This window comes from Nannospalax galili, unplaced genomic scaffold (genome assembly GCF_000622305.1).
Source record: "Nannospalax galili isolate Female #2095 unplaced genomic scaffold, S.galili_v1.0 scaffold1402, whole genome shotgun sequence".
Lineage (NCBI taxonomy): Eukaryota > Metazoa > Chordata > Mammalia > Rodentia > Spalacidae > Nannospalax > Nannospalax galili.
The window spans coordinates 45,098-68,335 of record NW_008348453.1 but is presented as its reverse complement, the minus strand read 5'-3'; the positions used below and the strand labels follow the sequence as shown (position 1 = coordinate 68,335).

Genomic DNA, 23,238 nt, shown 5'->3' with positions numbered 1-23,238 from the left:
AAAATTAAAAATGTTTTCCTGGTCACAAAATAGTAAATTCTCATTGTAGGAAATTTGGAAATTATGTAAAGAGTGTGAGATAAAATTCCAATGGTCCATGATTCCAGCTTCCCAGAGATAACTGCGCCATCTCTTCCCCGTGCACTTTGTTTTAAAATTCTCAAAAAATTATATTAAAAATAAAATTAAAAATGTTTTCCTGGTCACAAAATAGTAAATTCTCATTGTAGGAAATTTGGAAATTATGTAAAGAGTGTGAGATAAAATTCCAATGGTCCATGATTCCAGCTTCCCAGAGATAACTGCGCCATCTCTTCCCCGTGCACTTTGTTTTACCTGGTCAATACCATTCACCGTGGGAAGCTTTAGACTCTGCCTTTCCCCGCACTGTCCCTTCTGCACCTTTCTGACACCAGCTGTGCTTTACAACCGAATGTTACCCTCCATCTTCTTGGGCCGTGCAACCAGCCCCACGTTCAGCAGATGGAAAGGCTCCAGGTTCAGGCTCTCACACAGACCTGGTTTTTTGTTTGTAAGGACTCCATTTCCTGGGTGAACTTGTCTGTTAGCTCCTTAATCTTCTCAGAGTAGTTCATATCCTTTAGCCGAAGCTGATACTCATTCTCCATTTTCAGTTCTTCCACACGCATCTTCAGCTCCAACATAACCTGCGCCTTTGGGAGAAGGACACAGAATCTTGAATGTACACAGTGGTGTGAACTGCGTTACTTAAATCTGTGGCCTTGACCTGTGACCTGCAGCTTTGCCTAGCTTCAAACACAGTGGGTCTCAACTGGGACCTACCATCTTCTTTTCATATAACACACAAGTGACATGAGGGGACATAAGAGCTTCCTCCTCTATCTTTACAACATGTGTTCAGTGGGCTCCACTGCGTGCTAACAGTTCTCACGTCTCCTTCAAATTGGCTTAGATGTTACCTGCTGGGTGAGGCCTTGGACCCCACTATTAATCCTGCTACGCTCCCCTTCCATTCCCAGCACTGCTCTCTCGACCTCCCCTTCCAATCCCACCCTCTGCTCTACTTTTTGTTATTTCCTTAGATCTTGGCACTTGGTAATTGGCAAATGATTTGCTTATTATTTGTTTATTATCCTTTCCTCCATTAGAATTTTTTTAGTTTTTGAAAATTAATCAATTAAAAAATTTATGTGTAAGAGTGTTTTGCCTGCATGTATATAAGTGTACTACATGTGTGCAATGCCCAGAAGAGGGCGTTGGAGCCCTTAGAATTGGCGTTATGGATGGTTGTTAGCTCTCATGTGGGAGCTAGGAACCCAACCCAGGTCCTCTGCAAGGGCAGCCAGAACTATTACCTGCTAAGCCATCTCTCTAGTCTCTTCCATTAGCATTTAAGCTCCCAAAGGCTGATCTCTTTGTTAGTTTTGTTCTCTGTTATAACCCAAGTGTCCAGGACAATGTCTAATATGTAGCAGACATCCAGAAGATACTTATGGGCCTCATACGTGTTAGGCAAGTGTTCTACACTGAGATATATAGCCTAGCCCTAATGTGGAATCATGATAATGAGGCAGCCAAGTAAACAAATAATTACAAGTTGTATTAAGTGCCCAAAGCCCTAAACGCAACTGTGGTTCTTGGCATGGTGACTGTCCCTGTTCATTCATGTTGTTCATGCCCGTGCTGGAGCCTCTGCTATTTATTAGATCCTGACTCTTCTGCTGGGCTCCAAAGTCTAGGCTTTTTTCCTTCCATTAATTATGTCGAGATTTTTCTGAAAGCATAATATAGACAGTCCTCATTTCCTGAAGAGTCGAAGCTAAATGAAGAGTGGGTGAGGACATGGTGCTTTCCTCCTGATCACCTTGATGACACCCCATGCACCCTACCTTATCTTTGCCGGTCGTTTCTTTTCCTTCTATGAGCAACTTGACATGGAAGGGCTATATTTTCTTCTGCATTACACTAGCATGGCTGTAGCATGTGTGAGGGCCTGAGACGAGGGAGCCCAGTCAGGGTCCCCATGTAGTTTGGTACCAATGGGAGGGAGAGGACTCTGAGATTGGGAGACTATCAGAGTCTTTGTAGATCAAATAGGAGATGTGGATTTGATACTAGTGGGCCTCCAAAGTCCTCATCTAACCTCATTATGCTGGCTTTGGTATTACAATGACTTGTCTGATGGCTGTGTGCAGCATGGAATACGTTAGAGATGAGCTAAGGTAAGGCGATTAGCTAAGTTCAGGTGAGAAGAGGTAGGGGCTTGAGCTGAGGTGGGGGAAGGGAACATGAAGTACTAGAAAGGTTGCACAGAGACTGGGACTCTCCCGGGAGGGAGGACTGGGCGTGGCTTGTCTGGCTTCATTCTTCTCCTTTTCTTAAAAAAATTTTTTATTTATTATTTTTATTTTATGTGTATGAGTGTATTCCCTGCATGTAGGTAGGTGCACCCATGTTGTGCAGTGCCTATGGAGGTCAGAAGAGGATGTCAGATTCCCTGGAACTGGAGTTACAGACACTTGTTAGCCACCATGTGGGTGCTGGGAATCGAACACTGGTCCTCTGCAAGAGCAGTCAATACTCTTAACCACGGAACCATCTCTCTAGCCCCTGGCATCACTATTCTATCCCCTGAGCCTCGAAAAGAACCAGCAACACCAGTAGACACTGATGAATATTCATCAGGTGACCAGGGTGTATTTACTGCTGGGAGTGGTTCGGACATGTGACGTTGAGGTACTTTCTCATCAGCCTTCCTTATTCCATCTCCACGTTGCTGCAGAGTAATCTTTCCAAGACCGGGATTTTGTCAAGATACTTCCTAACTCAGTATCTGTGGGTTCTTCTTAACAGTTTCCAGGCTCAACCATGTAAAAGGCCCTTATGATGTCTCTGAGTCTGTCCACCTTTCTTCTCTGGAACACAGTCTCCTCTCCAGCTCAGCTACTAGGAGCATCACTGCTCAGTGTGGAAGGGCATTTTCCATTTGTTCTGCAAGGCTCTGGTCAGGGCTTGCTTCCTCTGATGCAACCTGGCCTGAGTCGGAGTTCTCCCCTGTGTTTCCCAGGGCAGCATTCTTTCAGAATACCCACCGCATGCTTAGTTCCTAAGTTATTTGCCTGTCCCCCCCACTCAGGCTACAAGCTAAGGAACCCTCTGTGCCTTTTATCTCTGAAGTTCTGGACTCAGTATAACATTAGGCACACAGCAGATTCTTCTGTTGATGGCAGATGACTGAATGAGTGGGTAAACCTGGGCTAACACACAGAATGTCATAAAAAACGAAAGCACTGGAATTAGGAGATTGTGGACTATGGCTTGGGGGACAGGTAAAGGAGGCAGGGAGAAAGCCTGGGAGGTGCGGAGAGAGGTTTCAGAGACTCATCTTGGCCCTTATGGAAGCTGGGGGAAGACGGAGGGTGGAGAGAGGGCCACACTTTCACTAGGCAGGAGAAGAGGGAGGGTCTGAAAGAGGGCCACACAAACACTAGGCGGGGCTGTGGTCAGGGTCAGAGTCAGCCCAGATAGTCAGACCCTCAGCGTGTCCTAATGTCTCCTATTTGGCGTCCCTATTGGAAGAAGGAAAAGAATTCAGAGAAGGAAGGGGAAGTTAGGCTCTCCGTCCCTCTTCGCCTGTCATAAGAACATTCTAGGGTGCTCTAGGAGGGATCCCAGGAAACAGCAGGGGCATGTCTTCCCGTCTTGTGGCTGCTTCTGTGTTGCTGTTCTGATAGCTTTATTGTCTCCCTCCCTTGACTGTGAGCTTCCCGATCACAGGGCCCATGCCTGTCCTTTCAAAGCACATGCATCTATGATATTCAATAAAGCACACTCAGATTCTTCCTGAGCGGCAATGAATGTGTAGTTTGGGAATTCTCTGGGGTCCCAGCATTCAGATTGCAGCTTCATCCTTAGGGAACTTTATCCGGAACTAGCACTCAGATTTCAGCAAAACGCTTTGTGAGACTCTCACTGAATGAACAGGAAAGAGGACTGGGTTTGGTCTCCAAGTTAAATCTAGACTTGAATTCTGGCCCTACTATTTACTAGCACAGTGACTTTGTCCCAACACTAAACCTCTTCGAATGAGTTCCTTGAAACTTGGCGAGAACAATATAACTAACCTTCTTCACAGAGGTATTGGGAGATCAGTGGGAAATACTATGTAGCCGGCACATAGCCTGCTTCATGGCAAATGCTGGATATTCTTTGTTTGTTTGTTTGTTTGTTCGTTTGTTTGAGACAGGGTCTCCCTGTAGCCCCAGTTGTCTTGGAGCTCACTATGTAGTCTACACTGGCTTCAATCTCACAGAGATTTGCCTGCCCCTGCCTCCTGATGACTGGGATTAAAGGCGTACACCACCACTCCTGACTGGTTATTCTTACTCTATGGTTTTATTATTCAGAGATGTGGGTATGGCTGACAGAAATGCTTTCTAAATTCTTTTTTTTTTTTTTTAAGACAGGGTATCACTATGTAGCCCAGGCTGGCTAGAACATGTGTATGAGGGTGTGCACATATGTGTATAGGTGTGTGTGTGCATATGTGTATGAGTGTGGAGGCTACAGGCTGACACTGGGCATCTTCCTCAGTTGCTCTCCAGACTATTTTTTTAGACAAGGTGTCTCACTGAACCTGAACCTCATCAACTCAGCTAGGCTAGTTTGCCAGTGAGTTCTAGGGATCCTCCAGTTTCCTCCCACCGCCAGCTCCAGGTGCTGTGTCCAGCGTTCATGTGGGTGCTGGGTGTCCAAACTCAGGTCTTCATGCTTACAAGGTAGGCAGTTTACTGACCAAGACATCTCCCCAGCTCTTTTTTTTTTTTAGAAATCTCAACCCAACCTAAGGAACTTTTGGCAACTCATGGCTTCTAGGAGGACAAGAGACAGTCTCTTACAGGGATGGGACTCTTGGTAGGTTAACCAGGCTCCAGTGAGTGGATCTACACTGAAGGACATTTGGGAACACAAATTAAGACTCTATAGGCCTTCTTAGATACATAACAGAGTACATCGAATTGGGCAGGGGAGGTGAATAGGAAGGGATCTAAATACCATTAAATTATATTGTATGAAAAATTTTTAAAAATATTAAAAATTAAAAGAAAAGAAGATTTGGGGCTGGAGAGATAGCTCAGCGGTTAAGAGCACCGACTGCTTTTGCAGAGGACCTGGGTTCTATTCCCAGCACCCACATGGCGGTTACGAACCATCCTTAACTCCCGTTCCAGGGGAATCCAAAGCCCTCTTCTGACCTCTGTGGCATTGCATGACATGGGTGAACTCACATACACATGCAGTCAATACACTCATACACATAAAATAAAAATAATAAATAAAATATATAAAAAAGTAGATTCAATTTGCTAGAGATTGTTTCACAGATACAACTTGTATATTTGGCTCGTTATCTTGGTTTTGTAAGTATGTACTGATCAGTATCCATGTGCCTAGCTCAAAGTTACCAATCACACAAGAGAATTATATGCCATGGTTCCCACCCTAAAATAGCAGCAAGAGGAAAGCAGGATCCCAGGATTAAAGAACACAGAGTAAGACAGGGTATCACTGGTAGAAAGACAGGCAGTGTGAAGGCTGGAAGCAGAGGTGAAGGCAACAAGCAGGACGGCTGGGCTGGTGTGGATGGAGGGTTCAGGGAACTGTGGAGCTTGCACTGGGCGTGGGTGCAGCCAGGCCTGCAGGGACCTCGGACACTGGCCCGAGCTTTCTGAAGCAGTCTGGTAAGGAAGGTCTGTGTCGCTGGTTCTTACCTTCTCTTCCATGTCTGTTTTAGTCACGAGCACCTCTTCAGCGAAGCCCACCTCTCTCTCTCGTTTGATTCCCCGACCATCCTTATCAAAAACCTTCCAGGTAAACAGGCAGCCATCTTCAGCGACAGTCAGTAGGAACTGGTCATCAAAGGTGAGCAGTATCTGTGGAGGAAAAGGACATGGAGAGAAAGCTTTCTGGGGCCATGGATGCTCTGGGAGGAGCCTGTCACTGCACAAGGCCTCTGTCCACGCAACACACACACTTTGCTGTATCTATGGAGCTTTGTGCTCTCTACCAGAAGAATGCTTCCGACACAAGCCTTGGTGCAGGAACAAGTCTCTTTTCCTACACTTGAGTATGAAGGAGCCAGCGTGTGGGGAGAGAAAATCCCAAACTCACTCAAAGCAAAGGAATAAAGAGCTTACTCTTTTGGGGGAGGGGAACCCTAACGAGTTTATTGGGCTTGTTAACAGAGCATAGGGTGGGGGTTTAACGCCCTGTGGCAGGGGAGGATATAGGCCCTAGTGCAATTATTTTGTTAGATGGATGTGATGCACCTGCTAAAGTACCATCCAAGCAATAGCTTCACTCTTGAGCATCTACTGAGTACTCGGGGACTGGGTTTCTTGATGCCAGCACGGTGGAGGTGGCGTTTTGGTTAAGCCTGCGCTCTTCTTCATCATGCCTCTGCATGCCATGTAAGCCTCATTATATTTTAAGTCTCTGCTTGTGGTGTGATTTTGATTGTGCTAATGAAGTAAAGGTAGCTCTGGGTGACTTTCCTGACTACTTTATGTATGTTTTTGTCTCTAGCCACCTGGAATTTGCATCTTATCACCTGAAATAGTACCTAATTGAGTTTTGGAACAGAGCAGGTCATTACCCTGCCTCAGTGAATTTGATTTTAATGATTTTATTTTCCTAAGCTTTGGCTTATTCATATCTCTGTGATCTGCAGAGTCTTGAAGGCTGAGCTGGTTTCCTGACTTCCTGTCTCCTTGAAGATTGGCCTATTTCTTGTAACTATCAGTTTTCTGGTATGTTTTCTAACCCCGTAAGACTGAGGATGACCTAGCTGTCTCAGACACAGCCTCACAACAAGGTAGACTTGGTCCTAGTAAGAACCAGAGAGAGGGCTCACAGAATTCTTTCTGTGAATGAATAAAAGAAGGCGATCTAGCCTACATTCCATTTGGAATCTTGAGTGAATACTGTGATCTGGAATGTATAAAGAACTCTCAAATCTCAACAGTGAAAAAGTCCTGACAATCCAAAGTGGGCAAAAAGACAGGAAGACATTTCACTGAACATAGGTGTAGGCGACAGAGCTGAGAAGCATGTGCATGAAAAGACTGTTGTACAGCAGTTCACCTGGAAAAGAAACATTCCTTCCAGGGGCGAAGAGGGGTGCTCATGAGAAATAAACCTATGTCTGGGAAGGTCCCTTCCCCAGGGTTGTAGAAGCAGTAGTAACTACAGGGGAGGAGACTCTGACCAGCCTAGCTGTGAGAGGAGGGTCCAGGACCGTCGAGCTGCCTGCAAGTTTTGCAGAGAGTTTGAGGGTTGCAGCTTTTGTGAGTTGTCACCTGTGTTTGGGGTGCTTTTTGGAGATGCTGCTGCTTTTGAGTCATCCCTCTTCCTATAAGTCACCCTTTACCCACAGTCCTGTTAGTAACCTCATTAAATTCAATGACTCACCAAGTTGGACTTTGGTGCAGTTGGTCTGTCATGGGTTCCCTTTCTGGAATGAGTAGACTTGTGTATGTTGGAAAAGTCACCCACAAAACAAAGATATTCAATAGTATTAGCTATTACAGAGATACAAAGTAAGACCACAGTAAGAAAGCACTACACTGGGGCTGGACAGATGGCTCAGTGGTTAAGAGCACTGACTGTTCTTTCAGAGGACCTGGGTTCGATTCCCAGCACCCACATGGTGGCTACGAACCATCCTTAACTCCAGTTCCAGGGGAAGCTGAAGCCCTCTTCCAACCTCCGTGGCATTGCATGACACAGATGTACTCACATACATGCAGGCAATACACTCATGCACATAAAATAATAAATGATAGTATTAAAAAAAGAAAGCACTACACATTTCTAAGAACAACTGAAACACAGACCAATGCCAATAGTAAGGTGCTGGCTATAACAAAGGGCAACCAGGTCTCGGAGACACTGCCAGCAGGAATGTAAACTGCTATAGCCACTCCAAAGAATAGTTTGGCAGTTTCTTAAAAACTTGAACTTTGGTGGCTGGAGAGATGCTCAGTGGTTAAGAGAGCTGGCTGCTCCTTCAGAGGACCTGGGTTCAGTTCCCAGCACCCACATGGCAGCTAAAAACCATCCATAAATCCAGCTCCAGGGGATCTGATGCCCTCTTCTGTTCTCTGAGGGCATTGCCCAACACAGGTGCATTTACATAGATGTAGGCAATACACTCATACACATAAAATAAAAATAACAAATAAAACCTTGAACTTTGGGGCTGGAGGGATGGCTCAGTGGTTAAAGAACACTTAATGTTCTTCCAGAGGACCTGGGTTTAGTTCTCAGCACCCACATGGTGGCTAACACCTGTTCTTAACTCCAGTTCCAGGGGGTCCAGCACCCTCTTCTGGCCTCTGCTGGCACCAGGCATGTATGTGGTACACTTACATACATGCAGGCAAAACACTCATACACACAGAAAAAATAAAATGTTAAAAACCCTTGAACTTCCACTTACAATATGAGTCAGAAATTGTACTCCTGGCACTTATCCCAGAGAAATCAAAACTTAAATCCATACAAAAACCTATACAAGATTGTTCATAGCAGCTTTATTTACAATAGCCCCAAGTTGGAAAACATAAAAAATATCCTGCAATGGAGTGGTGGTAAAACCACCTGTGGTTCATTGACCAGGACACATAACTCAGCAGTGAAAGGAACGAACTAAACTATTAAGCAAATTAACTCGGACAGACATAAAGAATGTTTCGTGGAGTGAGAAAAGACTCCCACAGGTCACATATTGTATGACTCCATTTATATAAAATTCCCAGAATGACATGGTGATAGACATGAATGGCTGACAGGGATTTGGGACAGTGGTTGTAACTACAAAAGGGTCGTGTGAAAGCAGTTTTGGTGGCTGTGGTCATACAAGCTCCGCTCATGAAAAGATGACACAGGCCTCATGCTCAGCACACCAATACCAGTTTTCTGGTTCTATACTGAAGTTACATAAGATACAGCTATTGGGGGAAAGTAGGAGAAAGAGCCATAGAAATTCTTTGCTATCTTTAAAATCTCCTTTGACTCTATAATTGTTTCAAAATAAAAAGAGAAGACAAAAGAGTTGATGATGGAAAATGTTTTCCCCTAATCAGTGGTATGTGTCAAGAGCTTTAAGAAAGACAATATGCTTTCACTCAGGAGTTTCATCTCAGTCAGGAAGTTAGCCTTAGAAAACAGTCAGAGGCACACACGAAAACTACAGTCTAGGGTATTTGTTATTAGCCACCAGATAATTTAAATGCCCTATTAAAAGAGAGAAATTAATGTTATACTCTACCATATGAGAAAATATTTATATAGCTACTAAAAGCATGCTTTTGAAAAGGATTTTTTTTTGTCTTTTTGAGACAAGGTCTCCCTGTAGTCCCAGCTGACCTGAACTCACTATGTAGACCAGGCTGGGCTTGAACTCACAGAGATCCGCTTGCCTCGGCCTCCCGAGTGCTGGGACTAAAGGCGTGCGCCACCACGCCCAGCTTAAAGGATTTATTTTTATGCTTTAAATTATGCATAAGCGTGTGTCTGGCCCCTGTAGGGGCCAGAGGGGGTACTGGACTGTAGAAGCTGGAGTTATAGGCAGTTGTGAGCTGCCTGACGTGAGTGCTGGGATCGGAACTTGGGTCCTCTACAAGAGCAGTATGCCTTCTTAACTGTACAGCCATCTCTTTAGCCCCTGAAACAATGATTTTGAGGCATATTCAATTGTATAGAAAAATTCTTTCATTAGTGTTAAATTTTTAGGAAGCAGGTTACAAAAGAGTGACCATATAATCTTCACTTCAGACACTTATATAATATGTATTAGAAGGTAGGTGGCATCAACAGATTAATGATGGTGCTACTTCGAACATAAATATGCATTGTTTCTATAATAAAAATGATCTTAGTCACAAAACTTAATAGATCTGAAGGGAAAAGGAGGACTATATTGCAGCAATTTGCTTTGGACCCAATGTCCAGGCTCAGTACAGAAGTCTGTCATTTTATAATAAAAAATCCTTTCTTAATGAGGAGAGTGCCTAAAGGTAAGCCAACATAGAATCTGGGTTATAATTAAAAATCTCATGCATTCATGTCATTCAGTCTCAAATGAAAGGAAGAAGACACCTATCCCTCAGGGTCTGATTTTCAGGGGTCTGTGTAAACACAGACACACTTTTTTTTATTCCTGTGAATAACATTTTTCTATTGGCTCAGATTTATTGGCAACTATTTTTCATGCCAGAACATTATTTTTGTTTGTTTGTTTTTGTTTTGAGACCGGGTCTCCTTGTAGCCCCAGCTGTCCTGGATTCACCATGGAGACCATGCTGGCCTCGAACTCACAGAAATCCACCTGCCTCTGCCTCCCAGGTGCTGGGATTAAAGGAGTGCGCCACCATGCCCGGCCAGAAAATTATTATTTTTTATTGTGGCAAAATACACGGAGTGTAAACTTCATCACCATAACCTTTCTGTGGTGTACAGTTCATGTGAATACGTTTTTATGCTGTGTAACTATCACCACCACTTATGTCCACAATTCTTTTGTCCTCTAAAATTACACAAATTGAATGCTAGTTCTTTGCTCTGGCCCCAGCCCATGGCAGCCATTGTTCTTTCTATCTGTGTGATTTTTGACTACTCTTAAGTGTCTTCTTTTAAAAGCATGAATTGATCAGTTTGAGTGAGTGACAGATGGACACAAACCTAATTCCCTGTTCCACACTCTCAAGCCCCTGAGGTAATAGAAGAGCCGAATGATATTGGGCAATGATGGGAAGCAGAAAGGACCCAAAGGCCTCCGAAGCTGACAAACCAAGGGGGGAGGGGGGAGGACCTAGGCCCTAGCAGTAAATCTAGGATGGAGATCCTGTAGATTTGGAATCACCGTCTTCTCTGGCTCTCTGAGAGTCAGAAGCCCTATGTCATCAAACCTGAAGATCTAGAAAAGTTGAAAAAGTCCTGAAAGAGTCCTGTTCCCATAGTGGGACTCAAACCGTTGAGCCTATTTGTCCTACAGTTAAGTATCTTATGAAAGTAGAATCGCATTGCATTTTGTCTGTTTGGGATTGGTTTATTTCATTTAGCACAGTGTTCTTAATGTTATAGTGCAGAATTCCTTTCCCTTTTAAGACTGAATATTACTCTATATATGTGCATAAAACATTTTGGTTACCATCTGTTGATGGACACTTAGGCTGCTTTCTCATTTTAGCATTTCTTTCCCTTTTCCTCCATTATGATTTTAATCATTTTAAGTACAGACATTATCTCATGAGAAGAGTGAATAGGTGTATTCACAAAGGTATGCTTATGTTACTGTTCCCAGGGAGGCCTTTATCTCCTCGGGGAGTGGTAGGGGCTAATCTCTTGGGATATGACTCCCTTTTGTCCAGGAGAAGTGGGCATCTAAGGGACATTAACAGGCAAAACTCACCACACCTGGGAGATGCCATAGTGACTTCACTGGACACCCACAGCCTCCATCCAGTGGCCCTTTATTGGGTGTAATTTTGGGTCAAATGATCTTTACATCTATCTGATTATTTCCTAGGATAAATTCCTAGAAATGGTTTAAACAATGGTTATGAATAGTCAACAGGTGCTTAATGGATAAACGAGAGGAGTAAGGAGACAGAAACAACATGGGAGGTTGGAGGGGGGGAAGGTCTGTGAGGCCAGACCGGGACTGAGCCCTGGAGGGGAGGGTCCCTCTTACCTTGGTGATGGGACCAGCGTGAGCCTGGTATTCATTGAATTCTTTCTGCAAGGGTAGGGGGTACTTCATGGTACGGATGGTTCCCATCGATGTGCCCACAAACATCATGCGCCCGGAATGTGAGATGGTGATGGCCGTGTAGATGACGTCGTATGCAGATATCTCTCGAAGGATCTGGAACGCAGACAGCTCTGTTCAGTGGTAGGGGCTGAACTGTCTCCAGAATCATTCTCTTCCTCTCCTCCAATAGCAACTTTGGGGTGCGGGACTGTATTTTTTTTAAATATATTTTCTTCTATTCCTTATAGTATTTGCTATGGAGTCTAACACATAAATGGCACAAACTAAATATTTCTTGGTTTTGTTTCTTTTAAAAAATAACTGTGATGCTGGGAATGAAACTCAGGTCTCACATGCTTAAGGAGGCTCTCCACCACTGAGCTACCACCCCAGTTCAGAGTGCCTAAGGGGTTTTCGTTGTTTGTTTTGATTCGTTTTGAGGCAGGGTCTCACTATGTAGCCCTGGCTGGCCTGGGACTCGCAGGATAGACCAGGCCAGCCTTGAACTCACAGAGTTGTGCCTACTTCCACATCCCCAATGCTGGAATTAAAGGTGTGTGCCACCACAGCCTGGGAGAGTCCTAAGTCTTGTGTGTGTGCCTGTATGCACACATGGACACCAGAGAAAGACGCTGGGTGTCCTGCTCCATCACCGTCTGCCTTATTCCCTGGAAACCGGATCTCTTCACTGAACATGGAGTTAGGTTCGTGGCCAGCAAGCCCAGTGATCTTATTTCTCTGGGACTGCCCTCCAGCACTGGGGCTACAAGTACAGGGCCACGCTTGGCTTTTTACATGGATGCTGGGAGCTGAACTCTGGTCCTCACGTTTGTACAAAGTCCTCTTATCCACTGAGCTATGTCTCCAGCCCTGGTTTCTTGACTAAGAACCAGTTAGTTGTAGGAGTTGGGAATAATGCAATGACTGGAAATCTCCCTACAGCAGTGTGTGCCAAGCACTATTCTATATTCTTTACACGTTGTAACTCATCCAGTCTTCACAGAAACCCTCTGAGGAAGTTACAGCTATGCTGAGGTCATCACTGTTAAGCCTGTTTTAAAGATAATGGAAGATGAGTCACCCGGACAGGAAGCAATTTGCCTCAATCCATTAACCCTGGGAGTGGCAGCGCCGTCTCAGCTCCTGACTGCAATGCTGGGTGCATCTCATAGTGAAAATAGGATGGTGATCATGAATTTATTCAGGAAGCATTTCCATATCAACCACATAAGCAAAACTATGCCATCAGAGAACTCATTCACTCTCTCACCCGGGACTGTATGCATTGGCCCATCCACACAGCCACCCACACATGTTTTGAATGTTTGTTGGGGTCCAGGCACACCAGCTGGTCAGGCTATCAAGAGAATATCTGCCCTTATGCCCACGGAGCCAAATGTAGTACTTTTAAAAATTTGGAGGTTAAGAATTCCAAAAGCTCACAGTGGCAAAGTCGGGGGACAGTAGCTAGCTATAGTTGTGGTTTTACCCCAGCTGAGCAAAAGCGGTTTAAAATTTTAAATTACATCTTAATTATTTATGTTGTGTGCATGTGTGCATATGTGTGTGTGCACACATGCTGTGGTACACATACCATGGCACGTGTGTGAAGGTCAGAGGACAGCTTTTGGTTCTCTCCTTCCACTATGTGGAGCCCAGGGATTAAACTCAGGTCATCAGGCTTTGTGGCAAGTGTCTTTACCCACTGAGCCATCTTGACAGCCAAGACTGAGAGTTAGAGATGTTGTTGACTTCCATGGTGGAAGAGAGATGGGAAGTTATGGACAGAGTTATAACTGGAAAGGGCAAGGGGCCCCACAGTATAATTCAGTCAGGAGGGGCACTGAGCAGGAATTTCATGAAGTGACAAACTGAGGGGACTCAACAGGAAGACAGGCAGGTGCCATCCCAAGAAGTGGGGCACTCTTCCCATGGCTGCTTTTTGAACACCTGAGGCTGTCTCCTGCAGCTCTGTGCCACAGTCAGAACAAGCCAGGTATGAACTCACCAAAGAATCTGAAATCTCCTTGAGGGTCTGATCTGATCCAACAGCAAAGATAATTTTGGCATCAGGGGAGACAGCGATGGAATTGTAGCTACAGGACTTGAGCACGCACTCTGTCTCTCTTTTTCCTGTGGCCAGATTCCACTCATACACGGCCCCATCTGTGCCAGCAGAAATCAGTTTGCTGTCATCTGAGTTCCATACAACTGAGCGAATCTGCAAGGGTCACAGACATACCCAGCTGAGAGGGTGCATGCACATATTGCAAACACACCCCAACCTGGCGGGGGGCAGGCCTGGGGGCTCCACTACACTGAGGCAGATTGTCCCTTCCCAGTAGAGGACCTGTCTCTCACTGCCCTGGAGCTCCCCAGGTAGGGCAGGCTGAGGCCAGGGAGCCCCAGGTTTCCACCTATCCCAGCCTTCCCATTTCTGTGATTACAAAAGTAGGCCATCATGCCCATTTTAAGAAAACATGGGTTCCAGGGCTTGAGCTCAGGTTCTCATGCTTGTGCAGCAAACATTTCACAGATCATACTACCTCCAGAATCCTTTGAAAACCCTTTTGATTTTGAAATATTCACAGGAAATTGCAAACATAGCTCAGAAAGTAGACTTCTAGAATGGGAGAGAGAGGACACTGGCTGATGTACCCGATGAAGTAAGTTAACTGGTAAAAACAATCAAAATAACCACTTAGGGCTAGAGGATAGCTCAGTTGATAAAGTGCTTGCTTTGCAACATGAGGACCTGAGTTTAATTCCCAGGATACATGATAAAAAGTAGCTGGGCATGGTGGTATGTGCTTGTAACCTCAGCAATGGGGAGGCAGGGACAGGTGACTTCTTAGTGCTTTCTGGCTAACATAGCCTAGCCTACTAGGTGAGTTCCAGGCTAGTCAGAGACCCTGTCTCAACAAGCAAACAGACAAACAAACACTGGTGGATAGCACCCAAGGAAGGACACTAGAGGCTGCCCTCTGACTTCCATATGCACACATGCACATGTGTGTGCACATACACATCCCAATCACAGCCTCTGGCAACTTGTTTGAAGGGCATGAGGCAATGGAGAAATAATCATCTGAGAAAATCCACCCAGCCTCTGTAAGAAGAGCCTGCAGCACCTGAGCCCTGAAGTTCACTGCTGTGCACTCTGGGCAGCAGCCACCAAGAGGATGGGCCACCTGTCCTACAGTGCCTGTTCCAGGCAGGCTAAGAACGATGGTGCCTGGCTGCTGCTGCCACTATGAGGGGCAAGCTGAAGACCAGGGCCTCCCATTCACCCCACCCCTATCCTGAAGGTTCCCCTCAGTGTGGGGTGCCACTGATGGAAAAGCAGGTTCCTGCCCCTAGTTCTGGTACAGTGGAAGGAACTGTGCCCAGAGGAAACTCAGGCGCTAAGACGGGAGCTCCGCAGCACCGAGGGGTCGGCTTTATTTGGTACTGAACCCAGAGACATCTGTGCTTATGGGCATGTCTAAAACAATGGCGATCTCAGTGAAAGGCGTGATAGGCTGATAACTCTATGACTTAAGAAAAATTGTCGAGTAGCAGAATTTTAGTAGAGAGAACATGGGAAAAAGAAAGTTAAGACACTGACAGGTCCTGTGTCAGCAGCGATGGGAGCCCACTGCGGGAAGGCATGAAAGCATCTCCTAAGCTACTTGAAGACCCGCTGGCTTGGGCTGAAGCCTCGCTGGTTCAAGGGTCTTACCCACAACTGCTAAGTACCCAGCAGTGAGCTCCTTCAACTCAAGAGCATCCCCAGGGAAGCCAGGAGAAAGACTCTGTGCCCAAAGAAGGCTGCAGCTTCTCTGGTAGAACCAGGGGTGGGGGTTGGGGGGGTGGTGTCCAAAATACCCATCTCTGCTGAGCACAGGGCAAAAAAACAACAACAAAAAAACCCGTAACTGCCTAAATGACAATACCTTCCAAGCCGGCTACACAGCCTTAGTAAAGGCTAAAAATCTAAGCTGAGAAGAGGGTTTATGTACAATCTGTGATCAATAAGTGCCTTAGGCCACCCACAGGTAGTTGGGTTAAAATCCACCCAAAAGAAAACTAATAGAGGAAGGAAAAAAAATCTAATCAAAGATATTAATGGCTGCATGCTGCCTGGGGAAAGGGCTTCACAGAATTAGTTTAGCTAAATCATTAAGCAAAGAGGCAGCCATCCAGTCAACTAATTCACCCACCACATCACCTCCATGAGGGAATAAGTATCCAGGATTGCCATAGTATATTGCCTATATTTTGCTTAAAATAGCCAGCCAGTAAAAAGTTAGGAAACACACAAAAAGCAAATTAACAAACAAAAAAATTAATGTGAGCAAAAAGAAGATGGGAATGTGTTGTTGAAGGAGGCTGGATGGTAGACGGAGCAGGCAAAGACCGCATAGCAGCTGGTACGATATGTTCAAAGAAGCAGAAGAAGCCACGCTTGAATAATTAAAAGATGCTATGATGGCAAGTCTCATTAATAGACAATGACAATAAGGAGATAAACATTATTTTAAAAAAATTTTACAGATAACCCTGGGATTGAAAAGGGAAATTACAGGCTGGAGAGAGAGGTCAGTGGTTAAGAGCACTGACTGCTCTTGCAGAGGACCTGGGTTCAATTCCCAGCACCTACATGGCCGCTAAGAACTGTCCATAACTCCAGTCCCAGGGGATCCGACATCTTCTTCTGACCTCCACGGGCATTGCATGACACAGGTGCACTTACCTACATGCAGGCAGTACACGCATACAAATAAAATAAAAATTAAAAAATAATAGAAAAAGAAAAAGACAATTACCAAAATAAAAAAATTCACCAGAGGGGCTTGAGAGTAGATTTGAACTGGTGAACTTGAAAACAGATTAATGGAAATTATGCAATCTGAAGAAGCGAGAGATATTTAAGAACAGAGTCCAAGAGAATGTGGGAGACCATCAAATAACCTACAAATGCGGAATGGGAGTAGCAGGAGGAGAGAAATTGAGTCAGGAAAAGGTAAAACATAATAGTAAGATTACAAATGCTGAAATCAGTAAAACTTGTTGAAAAGCATTAATGTACACACATCCAATGCACACACAATATTATTACAATAAATTCCATGTAAAGAGAAATACACCCTGAATTTACATCCAGATATATCAAAGCTACAATATTGAAAACCAAAGATAAGAAAATCTTAGAAGCTGTTGGGAGAAAAGCAGTTTTTTCCATACAAGTAAACTGCATGAAGATTATCATCTGGCTTCTGGTCAGAAAATCAGAAAGGAGACAACAGGACAGTGGGAGGTATGTTTAAAGTATTGACAGCAAAAGAAGGGTAACCTTATGTCTAATAAAACTAAATGTATGTATTTGAAACATGAAGGCAAATAAATACATTCTCAGATAAACAAAAACTGGTAAGATTAACTACCACTCAACCTGCCTTTCTTTCAAGAAATGCTAAAGGAAGTTCTTTAGACTAAAAGTAGTTGACCTCAGACAGTAATATTAATTCATATCAAACAGAACAAATTAGAGAGTTTCGTAAGTCATCAAGAAACAATATGATTGCATATTACATCTTTGTTATTAACACAATGAAGGCTGATACTAAAATCTTTATAAATTTATACCCATTCTCATTTTTTTCTCTCAGCTTCTTTAAAAGGTATAATAAAGGTATATAAAGTAGTAATTTAAACAATGTATTATAGAACTTGTAACATAAAAATAAAATACAGGGTTGGCAAGATGGCTCAGCAGGTTAAAGCACTTGCTGCTGAGCCTGATGATGTGGGTTTGATCCTTGGGACACACATGGCAGAGAGAACTGACTGTTATAAGCTGCCCTCTGACCTCCACACTTGTGCTGTGGCATGCACCCCCTTCCCACAAATAAATCTAATAAAATTTAAAAATATATTTTATTATTTTTATTTTATGTGTATGAGTGTATTGCCTGCATGTATGTGAGTGCACCCATGTCATGCAATGCCGCAGAGGTCAGAAGAGGGCTTCGGATTCCCCTGGAACTGGAGTTAAGGACAGTTTGTAGTCGCCATGTGGGTGCTGGGAAAAACATGTATAACATAACAAAGGGTAGGATGGAGTGGACGTACGCATGACAGCTCAAATCCTGGAGCTAAGTCAAATAATGTTTGAAGCTGAAGCACTTATTTTTGAAGCTGTTTTTCTTGTTTGGCCTGCTAATACAGTGGTTTTCAGATGCCAAACCACCCTTGCATTCCTGAATGAACCCTGCTTGGTCATGATACAAAGTTCTTTTCCTATGTTGTTAGATACAATGTTTTTGAGGATTTCTGAGTCCATGTTCATGAAGGGTATGGATCTGTAGTTTTCCATTCTTCTTTCGCATTATTTTTGTCTGGTTTTTGGATTAGGGTACTATCAGCCTCAAAAAAGACTTGGTATATGTTACATTTCTATTTCAGGAAAGAAATGGTACAGAATTGGTCTGAATTCTTCTTTCAATGTGTAGACAACCTGCTCCTGTGTCTATTTCTGTATCTCCTATCTCTAGATATTACAAGCCATGAATTAACACTACTACCTCCAATTTCAATTCAGTATAAACTCATTCCAGCCGTTCTTGCTATACTTTAACTCTGTTCTCTAACAGAGAGAGACCTGGCTCCTATTATCACGAATATGTTTGCTTTTCTCAATTTTTGTGTAAGCAGCTCATCTCCTGACTCAGGGGTACCTGGTGGGGTGTCCCCATGACTCTCCCCATTTCAGTCATCTCTTCACCCATCTCAACTGTATCTCTGCTTCTTAAATCATATATTTTAATTGTTTAATGCTATTATAGAAAATGACAGTGACCTTGTTTCTAATAATATTCCTAGATGCATGCATTAATTTTGACACTTTATCTGAACATTTTTTAAAATTCATGTCGCCGGTAGTAATTTTATTTTTATTTGTTCCATTTTCTTGCCTTATTAAACTAGTTAGGGCTCAGTGAAAGGCTATCAGAACGCACCATGTGTATGCTTTCTCAGAGGAAATGCTTTATAACTTCATGATCAAGTACATGGTACTAGGTCTATTTAAATATCTCATATGAGATTTACAAAGCTCCTCATTATTTCTAGATTGTTAAAAAAAGTCATAGATGGGGCTGGCTCATCGGGTAAGAGTGCTTGCTGCACAAGTATGAGGAACTGAGTTCAGATCTCAGCACCTATGTAAAAAGCCAGGCATGGCCATGTAGCCTATAACCCTAGTGATGTGGGGAGGAAAGTGACGGGGGTAATGCTGAGGCTCCCTGGCCAGCAGCCTAGCTTCAGGGCCAGGGAGAGACGTTGTCTCAAAAGAAAGAAGTGGAGAGTAAGAGAACAGGACACTCAGCATCCTTCTCTGGCCTACACAGGTGCCTGTACACACATACCAACACCCACACCCACACCCACACCCAATACTCATCATCCTTCTCTGGCCTCCACGGGTACCTGTGCACATACACCACACACACACACACACACACACACCCTACACCCCCCACACACACCTGACACTCAGCATCCTTCTCTGGCCCTCACAGGCACCTGTGCACATACACCACACACACACACACACACACACACACACACACACACACACACACCAGATACTCAGCATCCTTCTCTAGCCTCCACAGGCACCTATGCACATACACCACACACCCCCACACACACCCCCAACACTCAGCAGCCTTCTCTGGCCTCCATGGGCACCTGTGCACATACACCACATAGCACACACATGTACACATGAAATAAAGAGGAAAAAGTCATAGAAAAATGCCAGCTTTTATTATTATTTACTTTTGTAAATATATATCCCTGGCTGACCTAGAACTTACTTTGTAACCTGGCCTCAGATTCACACCTGCCTCTCTCTCATGGGATTAAAAGTGTGCACCAGTACAACTGGCCCAGTTGGTAATTTTCAGTTTTTATTGTACCTACATTTGTAGAGATGGACCTATGACTTTTTTTTTCTCTCTTACTATTTTAACAAAGTAATGGTAAAGTACATTAACTGACTTAAAAATCGCAAACAGCACTGCTGAATAAACGAACTGGCCAAAGCTTGTAATCTTTTTTTTTTTTGTGTGTGTGTGTTTTTGAGACATGGTCTCTCTGTAGCCCCAGCCAGCCTGGAACTCACTATGTAGACCAGGCTGGCCTTGAACTCACTGAGATCCACCTGCCTCTGCCTCCTGAGTGTTGGGATTAAAGGCATGTGCCACCACAACCGGCCTTTATAATCCTTTATTATATTTCATTGTTTTAGTTAGGACTTTTCTACCTTTGTTAATGAGAAAGACTGGCTTATTTCTTTTCTTGTAGTGTCTTTGATGGGTTTTGGTATCACAGTGATGCTGCCTCATAGAACAACACAGGGCAGTAGTTTTCCCTTTTCAGTTTTCTGGAATGTTTTTCAAGATTAGGGTTATTTTTTCCACTTAGATATTGATATGCTTCTCCAGTAGTATAATCTTGGCTTAGAGTTTTTCTTTCCAAGAATGTCTTTAGTTACAGATTCGATTTTTATGTACGTGTGCTATATTTTGTCAGTTTCATTTATATATTCAAATTTATTTGTATAAACCTGCCCATAAAAAAATCTATCTTCTTATGAGATTTTTAATGTCTATAAAGCCTTTAGTGATAAAGCCTCTAGCCCAGGCTGGCCTTGAACTCCTGATCCTCCTGCCTCTACCCTCTGAGTCCAGACATGGGCCACCATATCAGCTTTTATGCAGTGCTGGGGATAGAATTGAGGGTATCATGCATGCTAGGCAAGCACTCTACCAACTGAGCTATAGTCCCAGCCCAGGACAACCCCTTTTGATTCTTCTGTTGGTTATTTGTATACTCTTTCTCTCCCCTTTGATCGTTCATGTGAAGGGTTTGTCAATATGCCGTCTGAGATTTCAATTTCAGTTCTGATGGTCTTTTGTATGTTAGCTTTCTATTTCATAAAACTCTATTATTGCCTTCCTTTCATTTCCTTTTACTTTAATTTGTTGTTCTTGTTTTAACTTCTTGAGGTAGTTGCTTGTATCCTTAATCTTCACTGGTCTTCACTTCTAATATACATATTTAAGACTATACTTTACCCTACATGCGTGGCGTTAGGTCAACCCTTTCTACATTTTTAAATGTGACATGTCCTGACATACATCCTTGATTAGAGACTAAGGTCATAAGCACTTGGAAAGCAGTGAAACAAATGGCTGTGTTTTGTTCTGGCGATGTGAGGTTCTGCATGGTCCTAGAAAGAACATCAGCATCACTGAGTGTGCTCACTGCCTTTCCATCACCTAAGGCTAGCTACTTAGTGGAGGCTGGGGAAGCTCAGCAGCTCTCAGTAACACAGCCTATGCACTTTCAATCCTCCACCCACCACCTTTTGTATGCATGTGATGTGGGAGTGTATGCATGTGTGTGCTTGTTTTATGTGGGGTTGTAGGAGTGTGTGTGGCATGGAATGTATGTGGAGATTTGAGGACAAGCTTTAGGTGCTGGTCCTCACTTTTCTACTTTGTTTGAGACAAGATCTCTTCGCTGTTGTGTAACCCAAACTAGTTGGCCTTCAAGCTCTGGAGATTCTCCTGTCTCCCTCCTACCCACCCCCAAGGGTAGGCTGGAATCACAGACACTTGTATGACTGCATCCAGCTTTTATATGGGTTCTGGGGAATCCAAACTCAGGTCAGGTTTGCGTGGCAAATGGGCTTTTCCCTATTGTGCTATCTCTTTCAGCTTTTAAAAAATCTTTTCCTTGCTGTGACTTGTTAATTGCTAGAGCAAATAGTCAGCTTTCGATCTTCACATGACCTTTCTTTAACATCCAGGACCTACTTTTATCATAGCATGTAAAAGTATCTAATACAGCCAGGATGCGGATGCTACCATTGCCATGCAGACGCCACAGCAGCTCCTTTTTCCATTTCCATCTGAAAACATAGCCTTTACTTTTAATCTTTTAAAATGTGGATTCCTTGAAAGTTTTTACTTATTTTAATGATCAAGGAGGATGAAGTGTAGAATACTTACAAGATCCACAAGGGTCAGTATAGTTGGGGCCCTGGAAACCTCTCCAATCTCAGCTCTATGCTTCAGCCTGATACCTATGTTCCAGGCTACTGTATTAGCTACTTTTCTGCTGCTGTAATAAAACACCAGGCCCACGGCCACTTATAGAAGGAAGAATTTTTGGCTTACAGCCCATCATGGCAGGGAAGACAGGGCAGGAGGCAGCCAGAGCAGAAAGCTGAACACTCACATCTTCAAGCAGGCACAGGAAGCAGTAAGAGCAAGCAGGAGATCACCAGGAAAGGAATCCCATCTTTGCTTCTGCGTATCCCGTTACCAGCACAGTGCAAACCTCAGTGCCCCTTGTTTTCCTGGACACCGGTCACGTGCTTACCTTCCCTGTGTGTCCTTTTAGGTTTGTGATATTCTCTAGGCTTGTGGTAGTAAAAATGTGAATTACATTTCCATTGACGGCAGCAAACAGGTGGCCTCCGTTGCTAAAGGAACACTACAGAGAGGGAGCAAGGAAGCAGGTGAGCATTCTAAATGGAGGCTGTTTTTCCAGAAGAGTTCGGGTGGGAGCTATCTGTCGGGGAAGGTAAAACAGGGCTCAAATTTGGCTGATACTACAGACACTGTCAAAATCCTGTAGCTCCTTCCACCAAGATGCTGCTGCCACTGTGCCCACCAGTCGTTACACAGCTCCGGTCACAGGGCCTGGTGTGTCTGTGGAAGCACTGTTTTACACTGGGCAGGTGACTCTTAAAATAACTGTCTTGCTTCTCCAAGTCACCTCTGGGGAAGTCTGCTGGGCTGTAGCTGCATCTCACTGTTGATGCTGTTTCCCCAGCTCCTCCCAATCTCCATTCTTACCCTCCCAGCTGGGCCCATTATTCTAAGATTACCCTTCCTCTTTAATATTTAAGACTCCCTCATGGAGCAGACCTGTCACAGATGGAATCCCACAAGGTTTCGGGTTCATTGAAATTACTTTGGTGGATGTTGAAAAGCAGCATTAGAACTATGTACTTTTCAAGTTTGCTGGGAGAACTTCTGAGTATTGTTTTGAGCCACCAAAGGTCTGTAAGACAGACTTTGGCCTCACAGTGTTTACCTCTTTGCATCTTCTGACAGAATATTCTTTGAAAGGGCGTATGTCATCACTGAGCAGATTCATAAGGCGGAGCTTGTCAGCAAACCCTACTACAACGTAGTGTCCAGATGGGTGAAGGCTGACTGTATATGCCTCTTCTTGGTATTCCTTAAATAGTTCCAGCGTGCTATGAAAACAACCGATGACTCATTATAAGCTGGATCCCTAAATCCCCCTGTGTGTGTTTTTGTACATCTAGGATACTCTATTGCTTACAATGACTGGTTTATCCTTTTTTTCTGGAT

General features: G+C 43.9%; 1 protein-coding gene across 3 annotated transcripts in view; it reads right to left on the bottom strand.

Annotated features, from left to right (window-relative positions):
• The window catches only part of Cfap57 (cilia and flagella associated protein 57), an 82,951-nt gene that overhangs the window by 32,553 nt on the left and 27,160 nt on the right, over window positions 1-23,238 (bottom strand). For all 3 annotated transcript variants that reach the window (XM_017801182.2, XM_029569493.1, XM_029569494.1), the window contains exons 8-13: window positions 22,955-23,120; window positions 22,235-22,348; window positions 13,806-14,018; window positions 11,738-11,911; window positions 5,754-5,915; window positions 519-674 (exon numbers count right to left, since the gene is read on the bottom strand). In XM_017801182.2, coding sequence (XP_017656671.1) covers window positions 519-674; window positions 5,754-5,915; window positions 11,738-11,911; window positions 13,806-14,018; window positions 22,235-22,348; window positions 22,955-23,120 — 985 coding nt within the window. The remainder of the gene's footprint in view (window positions 1-518; window positions 675-5,753; window positions 5,916-11,737; window positions 11,912-13,805; window positions 14,019-22,234; window positions 22,349-22,954; window positions 23,121-23,238) is intronic.